Source organism: Trichechus manatus, unplaced genomic scaffold (genome assembly GCF_000243295.1).
Source record: "Trichechus manatus latirostris isolate Lorelei unplaced genomic scaffold, TriManLat1.0 scaffold00163, whole genome shotgun sequence".
Lineage (NCBI taxonomy): Eukaryota > Metazoa > Chordata > Mammalia > Sirenia > Trichechidae > Trichechus > Trichechus manatus.
This window is the reverse complement of record NW_004444099.1, coordinates 1,477,439-1,486,398: the sequence shown is the minus strand read 5'-3', so window position 1 is coordinate 1,486,398 and position 8,960 is coordinate 1,477,439. Positions and strand designations below refer to the sequence as shown.

The following is an 8,960-nucleotide window of genomic DNA, read 5'->3' as shown; positions in this document are numbered from 1 at the left end:
GCCATATCATTTTCCAAAATGGTTGTATCATTTTACATTCCCACCAGCAGTGCATAAGAGTACTTTTCCTTTTTTTTTGTGGTAAAAATATACACAACGAAACATATACCAATCCAACAATTTCTACATGTATAATTCAGTGACATTGATTACATTCTTTAAGTTTCCTTATTTTTTAAATGGTGGGCAAGATTGCAGGCAGGCCTAAACTAGACCTAAAGTGAGGATTTATGTGATGACCCAAGTGATTGAAGTTTTGTCATACACAGTCTGAGATCACTTTTATTTCTATTTCAGGAGCATAAGAAGAATTATTTTTTACTCCCTTTTAAAGCCCAGTATTAATGAAAAGGGAGAGAAAGAAATAGAACCAATCACCACCTCTCAAGCCCTACAGATTGCCGGCAGAGCTGGTAGATACAGCTCGAAATTTAAAGAAGGAGAGGTTACAACAATGAATCGTGAAGACCTTAGTTTATTAAAGGAAATTTTGAATAGGCCTGTGGAACCTATACAGGTAAGGTGTAACATGTTAGTTACTTCTCTGTGGAGTACAGTTATCCCTTCTTTAACTGTCATTCAGACGCTGGTCTTAGATATCTGGAAACATAAATAAGCCCCCCACCCCAATTTTTTTTTTGTTGTTGTTGTTGTGCCATGGAAATAATGTCAAGAAAACCCTACTTTATTGCTTTATAGAGGTATAGAGACTCCTGGGTCAGATAATGGTGTGCAAGTGAAAGATTAGATTGAGCAAGTGTAATTAACCTGCCTTTCCTGTAGTTCTTTCTAGAATCAAGCAGCAGGTGGATAGGCACATTACTTTAGGTGGGCACACAGAGCTGTGTCAGCAGACCGAAAAATTCCCAGAGCCTGAATGTAGAAGAAACCCTTGAATGTAGGGAAAAACAGCACTAAGCAATACAACTTTGAACCAATAAGGATGAAGTTAAATTTTGATTAGTGTAGTTAATGAGTCGGAGGTGTACATATGTTAAACAAAATAACTGTTTTTTTCTTTTTTTATTGTAAAAGTATAGATACCACAACATTTGCAAATTCAGCATTTTTCATGTGTATAATTCCATGACACCAATTATATCAATCATCTTGTGCAACCGTCACCAATATCCATTGCCAAATTTCCCATCACCATAAACAAATTCAGTAGTAACTTAATTTTTGAGTAGTTCAAATTTAAGGTTAAATTTTAAATTCACTTACGTGGCTTGTCTCAATTTTCAGTGACACTAAGTAAGGGGAATATATATGCGATAATGCAAGAAAACATTACTGGAGGGAAGCTGTGGTTGAAATCATTTCTCTAGTTTTTGTTAAGAGTGTGGTTAGGTTCATGGGTGGCTCCCATGACGCAGTGATACCCCAGTTTCTCCTGTGTACCTCATTTCTTTACTCATACACTTTCTCCCACTCTTATGCCTCATTGCCTCATCTGTCTCTCCTCCTTTCCTCTTTGCCTTCCCATTCCTTTGTCTCTCTCTTTTTTCCTTGCTTCATTGTACTCACCTGTGGTAGTTTCTTAATACTGTAGTCACACGGCTAAACCGGTAATTGACCTCCAGTTTAGAAATTTTCTCATGTATGTAGGTATATCCATTTTATTTCCCTGCTGAAAGGAATTGGGGTTTCCGTGTTCATTTTTGTTCAGTGGGGAGAACTGAGACTTAGAAAATCATTTACACTGGAAGGCGGTTTTTAGCAGCGTATCGATCATCAGTTTTAGAAATATGACTAAAATGTAAGCAAAAGACTAATTATGAGCATAATTTTTAGTTTTAGGAAGTTATCAGCTTTCCTAATTGGTTATAAGAGATAAAATGATGATGGTCTTCTCTTTTTCACTCAAAGTCTTGGCACTTAACTCATTTGGTGAGAGCTTAGCCTTAATGTAGGACTTCATCTTGAAATAAGAACATCTGTCCTTTTTTTAAAATCAGCTAATGGTTATTTTTTCTTTTACTAAAGTCAGCTGGTCTTCATCCAACTGCTGAGCAGATTGAAATGTTTGCCTACCATCTCCCTGAGACAACACTTTCTAATCTCATTGTAAGTAGAAACTTACTTTTTGAAAAAATAATTTATTTTTTGTTGTTGTTGAAAATGTACACAGCAGAACATACACCAATTCAACTGTTTCTACATGTACACTTCAGTGACATTGATTACATTCCTCAAGTTATGCAACCATTCTCACCTTCCTTTTCTGAGTTGTTCCTCCCCAGTGAACTTAAACCAGGCCTTGGAACAGGTTCAAACCCATGCTGAGAATTTGCATTTCTAACAAGTTCCCAGGTGATGCTAATGCTGCTAGTTAGGGACCAGTTCTGAGAACCACTTTTAGAGCAGTGGTTCTCAAAATGTATTACACGAAAGAATTACCTGGGGGTCTTGTTAAAATGTAGAATTCTGTACATCTGGGGTAGAAATGCAAATTCCCAGCAGGGGTTCGAACCAGACCGAACCGGTTCAAAGCCCTGACATAAACTCACTGCGCCTTAAGTTTCCTGTCTAATCTTTGGAGTTGCTGCTGTCAGTTTGATCCCATATACATAGTTCTTAAAAGAGCATAATGCTCAATGCAGACATTTTTTACTAGTTAAGCTAAACTATTGTTTGGTTTTAAGAAGACTTCAAGGGATATTTTTGGTTTAAATTTTAAAGATCATCTCAGGGCAGTAGTTTCAGGGGTTTATCCAGCTCCCTTGGCTCCAGAAAGTCTGGATTCCATAAGAATCTGAAATTCTCTTCTGCTTTTCCCTCTCTTGATCAGGATTCTTTTATAGAATTCTTGATCAAAATGTTCAGTAATGGTAGCCAGGCACCATCCAGTTCTTCTGGTCTCATGGCAGAGGAGGCAGTTATTCATGGAGGCAGTCAGCCACCTGTTCCTCCATATCCTTCTCTTATTCCTGACTCTCCTTCCTCTGTTGCTCCAGGCAAATAAAGACCAATTGTTGTGCCTTGGATGGCTGCTTGCAAGCTTTGAAGACCCTAGGCACTGTGCAGCCAACTAGGAGATAGAACAGAAGCACTAACCACGTTATTAGGCCAGTTAACTTGGACGTCCCAGGAAACCATGACCCTAAATGTCCAAAGCAAGGAACTGAAAGAAACTCACTTTTGAATCTCCTTTGTGTTGTATTTTTCTAAAAGTGTTGGTGCTGTGTCACACAATTACTGGTTAACCTCATGGGTATGAAGGAATAGTTTATTTTTGTAAAATTACTATTTGTGAAATTTATCTTGAATTGAAAACTTTCTCTCAAAATCTTCTGAGACCTTCATCCTGAGGAATTTTATCCCTTGAGTATTTCAGGTTGGGAGGGCTATGGGAAGTCTATTAGCTTGAGGAAGCAGTGAATAAAGCAGGCCTTTCTGGAAGTCTGTTATGGATTAAAGAGATTATCTTTATTTGACTTCACTATTTTATTCATGCCCAATTTGGCAGTCTGTAATTTCATATATCTTTTTTTCCCTAGGATATTTTTGTAGACTTTTCACAAGTCGATGGGCAGTATTTTGTCTGCAATATGGATGATTTTAAATTTTCTGCAGAATTAATCCAGCATATTCCATTAAGTCTCCGAGTGAGGTACGTTTTCTGCACAGCTCCTATCAACAAGAAGCAGCCTTTCGTTTGCTCTTCATTGTTACAGGTAAGCCTTTATCTCTGTGATATTTCGAGTTGTTTCAAGTTGATGGATTTTCCCCCAAACAGTACTTTTTTATTCAAAATAAAACAGTTGGGAGAGTGCTCTGTAATATGAGAGACTTTGTAAGAACCTAAATGTAAAGTGACTTTCTTTCTTACAGATACATTGTTTTTGGGAGTAGGGGAAGCTTTGATTTGTATTTGGGTTTGTATGGCAGCCTGAGTGAAGAAGCTAAAACCAAAAATAATTAAAGAACATTTCTTTGAGGGAGGAGGCTTTGCCTGATGATACACTTTTTCCTTATTATTGCTGGATAATACTGTTGAGGAGGAAAACGGGATTAGAGGCCAGCAGTGGCAAGAGTAGTCAGTTTTCTTAAGTGTAAGTCACTGAGCCCAGGCTTGCTGTCTTGTGTGAGCATGGCGCCAGTGTTCCAGCCCCTTTTATTTTAACCCATTGGATGGGAGGTACACATCTCTGACTTCTGAGGAGCACAGGGTTTATCCAAACAAGGGGGCCTGGGAAGGGCAGCAGAAACTGGATTTCCAGCCCCGTTCCATGTTCTCTCATCTCTCTGGGCCCTCACGCGTGCTCTTGTCTGTTTGGAGTGCCCTTCCCACCCCACTAAACCCAAAGGTCTCCACTTGCCTGAATCTTCCTGACTCATTGCTGTAGGTTAGGTGCCATCTCCATAGGCCTTAGTGTTCTGCATACCAGTTCTGTTCTAATCAAATTTATTTCTAAATTTATTTTTTTAATTAATATTTAATTACATAAACACTTTCTCTTTGTACTAAATTAAGACACTACAGATAGGTTTGGCTAGTACCCCCAATCTCAGTCCTCTGAAATAACTACTATTGTGAGTTTGCACGTGTTCCCACAGACCTTTTTCTTTGCATTTGCCTACACACACGTGCCTGCGGAAATTCTAGTTTGTTGTGTGGATGTGTTTTCCTATAAATGTTATCAGAATGAATTATTCTGCAGCTTGCCTTTTTCTTTTTCTCCTAACAGTATGTTCTTGGAGGTCTTCCATATCCAGGTGTTTATCTGGAAAATTCTTGGATAACGTGTATTTCTTAGAGCTGACATTTGTGAGAGAGCTAGCTGGCATGAGGTGGAAGTTTATGGAACAGAGTGTTTTTTTCTGTGCATCTGAGTGGAGATTGATCCAGCGTCTCAGCCCCATTTACACCATCCTTCAGGCAGCTGTTTTAATGAAACAGAAGTTTTTAAGCTGGCAGTAATGCAGTTTTTGGAACAGTCTAGGTCAACAGTTGCTTCTGTTTAAACATTAGAACGTGAAATCTAGAGGTTTTTACTTTTTTTCTTGATCTCTGTCGTTACTGTAAAAGAGCTCAACCCACTGATGGCCTTTAGAACCCTGGTTTTGAATTGGTGCTCCCTGGGGCTTCTTGAGGGGCGGCTGCTGAGTGAAGGTATCTGAATGGATGGGTGTGTCTCCCTTCCCGTCTCTGGGCAGCTTTGTACTTAGCTCCTTTACATATTAGGCTTCCACTAGTTGTTTGTGACCAAAAACACGAAAGCCACTGTCTTTCTGAGAAAGCTAGAGAATTGTGTTTGGCGAGTCATGCTGAGCAGGTTAGTGTGGTCACATTTCCAGCCTCCGTGACTGTCTTACTTGTCATTTATGGAACATAGCAGAATGTACCGGACTGAACTTAATAAAATCATAGCATTATTTGACCACAGTTGGTCTAAAACTCCCTTGCCTGTCTGAAGTATTTAGCTTGCTTAGGTTGAACATTTAGAGATAATTTTCCCTAATTAGGAAATGAACCATTTGAAATCAGTTTATTCTTGAAGCTAAAGACTTAAAATTCATGCTTAAAAAGTCTTCTTATATAGTTGTATTCCTGCCTCCTGTAGTATAGGTTATGTATGCTAACACCTAATGTTGGCGGGCCCTTCCTACCCCGCTAAAGCATGATACCCAGCAGTATCTTGTGGTTCAAGGAAGGGGTGTGGTGGTCTCATGTTACTGATGAGGAAGCTGAAGCACAGAGTAGTGACCTGGCGCCACACAGCTAGTAAGAGGCAGAGTCAAGATGATTCATGACCAGCCTTGCACCAGGCCACCTCCAATGGTTTCTTTATAAGAAGAGAGAACATTAACACAATACAGAAAATTCAACTATTAGAGGTTATGGGGCTACATGAAGTGGTAGAAATGGGGGTTTTCGGGTATGTCTGCCCATAGCTTAGAACATTAAAGTTTTAAAGGAGAGTTAACAGACTTAGGCCTTGGGAAGTTAGTCTTTGTAAAACTTCTGATGCACGTATTATTGTCCTGATTTTGGAAAAAGAAGAAAATCATCCTTTCTTTTTTCCTAAGTACTTTTACAAAGTAATAAATGTTCTTAAAAATACAACCTGTTGCTGTCTAGTTGATTCCGGCTCATAGCAACCCTGTAGGTAAGAGTAGAACTGCCCCATAGGGTTTCCAAGGCTTCAACTCAACAGCAGACAGGAACAATCTTTACAGAAGCAGACTGCCATTATCTTTCTCCCGCTGAGCGGCTGGTGGGTTCAAACCACTGACCTTTCGGTTAGCAGCCGAGCACTTAACCACTGCACTACCAGGGCTCCTTCTTAAAAATATAGAAAAGTATACAGAAGAAATCAGCCTGCCTATTGAAACACAACCACAGTTAGCATTTCATTGTGCTTTCTTCATTTTTCTTTCTAATCACAGACATAAATGAATTCTCATTCCTTTACCAAACTCCTTTCTTCTTTTTTTTGGCAGTTTGCCAGGCAGTATAGCAGGAATGAGCCACTGACCTTTGCGTGGTTACGCCGCTATATTAAATGGCCATTACTTCCACCTAAAAATATTAAAGACCTCATGGATCTTGAAGCTGTCCATGATGTCTTGGATCTCTACCTGTGGCTAAGGTACTAATTTTTTTCCTTTATGTGCTCTCAGTTTTGTAAGTAATAGGGCAAATCAAAGGTTATATGAGTGGTCTTCTGCTCTTTCAAGTTAGGCGCACATTTGCAGGGTGCTCTGTATTGTGTTTATTATCCACAAAGGCAGTTAAACCTGGTTTAAACCCATTCCAAAAATGACATAAGGAGTTCTTGTGATTCTAATTAAGATAGCTAGGTGAGAAGGTCCACTAGCCCCTGGCTACTCGAAGGGTGGTCTCTGAACTAAAAGCATCGGTATTACTTGGGAGCCTGTTAGAAATATACAGGTAATCAGGCCCACTCCAGACTTACTGCATCAAAGTCCGCTTTTTAACAAGATCCCCCGGTGATTAATTTGTGTATTAACATTTGAGAAGCAGTGCTCTGGACCAAAAACCAAAGCCAAATCTTTGCTGTTGAGTCAATTCCGATTCATAGTGATCCTACAGGACAGAGTAGAACTGCCCCATAGGGTTTCCAGGGAGTGGCTAGTGGATTCGAACTGCTGACCTTTTGGTTAGCAGCCGTAGCTCTTGACTACTGTGCCACCCGGGCTCCTGCCCTAGACTAGTGGTTCTAGGCATATTCCCCTAGGGGAGCATATCACAGTTACTTGAGAGGTGACATATTACTCAGGTGAGCGGAGTAGAAATAAAGGCTGAGGAAAGACACTGGACAGAGTTTGCAGAAAGAACATTTGGAGTTAACTGGTGTCAAGATGTAGGTAGGTCACTGAGATTAGTCCAGCAACTATGATAAAAGCTGTTACTATAATATAATTTGTCTTTTTCCAGCTACAGATTTATGGATATGTTTCCAGATGCCAGCCTTATTCGAGATCTCCAGAAACAACTAGATGGCATTATCCAAGAAGGTGTACACAACATCACCAAACTGATTAAAATTTCCGAGACACATAAGCTGTTGCATTTGGAGAGCATGCCAGCCGGGAGCCAGTCTGGTTTGTCAGGAACCTTAAAGAGCCAAAGTAGAAGGACGCGTGGCACCAAAACTTTAGGGAGTAAAGCTGCTGAGCCACACAGCCCTGAGGCAGGCGAGAAATCCCTTGCTTCCAGATTGGTGCAGCAAGGACTTCTCACTCCAGACCTGCTGAAACAGCTAGAAAAAGAGTGGTTGACACAACGAACTGAACATGGCAAGGGAAGAACAGAATCGGGGAGTAATTCAAAAGGGACGAGAAGAAAGAAGAAGGAACTTGACTCGGATTAGTTTTTTTTTTTATTTTGCAAATAAAAATCTATTTAAAAATCCTTTTTCCTCGTATGCATTTACTGCCTGCTATAGTACTGTGGCTGTCTCTTATTGTTTTTTTCTTTGCACATAAAAATTAACTCTCCAAGATGACTAAACTGCTGTTTGTTTCAACATTTAAAAAAATACTGGGATGTCTTAGACATTATATTTAAATCACAGTTTTATTTTTTATATAGTGGAGATTTGTAGTATAGCACCAAGACAGTGCACTATAAGGAGCTTTGCATGGGAATAAAATCAATTTAATGAAGTGTTGGACCAGTTTTCTACACCGGAGAAATCAGTGGAAATCTTTGATCAACATTTACGTGTCTTGTACTCATTCTTTCACTCAGCAAATATTTATTGAACTTCTATTCTTGCTGCTAAAGATATGCAATAAGTAAAACATGATATTTTTATATCAAAATATAACCTACCATTATGGAGGTTATATTTTGGTCAGGGAGACAGGAAGAAGTTAACAGTAAAGAATGTCAGCTCTGTGAGGGCAGAGACTGTTGTCTGTCTAGACCACAGTGTCTGGAATATCGTAGCAGCACAGTCAATACTTGTGAAACGAATAGATGTAATTTCAGGTAGAGAGAAATGCAAGAAAGAAGTAGAGTAAGGTAAGAGAGTGATGGTTGACAGTGGGTGGGCTATCTTAGATAGGGTGGTCTCCTTATTCAAAAGGCCAGTCTTATGCATGGTGGCCTCTACTTGTCCAACCTAGTTTTTAATTCTTCCTGGTTAGAAACAGCTAAAATGAGTTAAGAGTTTTGAAGTTGGACATACCTGGGTTCAGATTCTCATTACCTGTAAGTTTATGACCTTGCCCTCCCTGAAGAAGGTGGAGACTAATACCTTCTTTTGGAGGTTAAATGTGATGAAGATGTGCCATCTAGAACAAGGCATGGCACACAGGAAGTGCTTTCTAAGTGACTCTCAAGATTTGGGTCCACTTCACACTGAATTGAGCTCTTAAGTCATTCTGAAAACTGAACTAATCTCTCAAGCAACTGCTAGATTGAAGCTGACCTCAGACTACAGATTAAACCTGATTTGATTCAAATTGGGTCAGGGAACAGAGCC

General features: G+C 39.6%; 1 protein-coding gene across 2 annotated transcripts in view; it reads left to right on the top strand.

The window, feature by feature from the left end:
- Positions 1-8,156, top strand: part of SUPV3L1 (Suv3 like RNA helicase) — a 39,054-nt gene extending 30,898 nt beyond the window's left edge. Inside the window, exons 11-15 of one of the 2 annotated variants that reach the window (XM_023740732.1) lie at positions 298-517; positions 1,987-2,067; positions 3,501-3,677; positions 6,448-6,596; positions 7,412-8,156. In XM_023740732.1, the coding sequence (XP_023596500.1) occupies positions 298-517; positions 1,987-2,067; positions 3,501-3,677; positions 6,448-6,596; positions 7,412-7,841 (1,057 nt within the window). In that variant the 3' untranslated portion in view covers positions 7,842-8,156. Of the gene's footprint in view, positions 1-297; positions 518-1,986; positions 2,068-3,500; positions 3,678-6,447; positions 6,597-7,405 lie in introns of both variants that reach the window. The other variant, XM_004386383.3, reaches the window with a different exon arrangement.
- Positions 8,157-8,960: the final 804 nt, after the last annotated feature.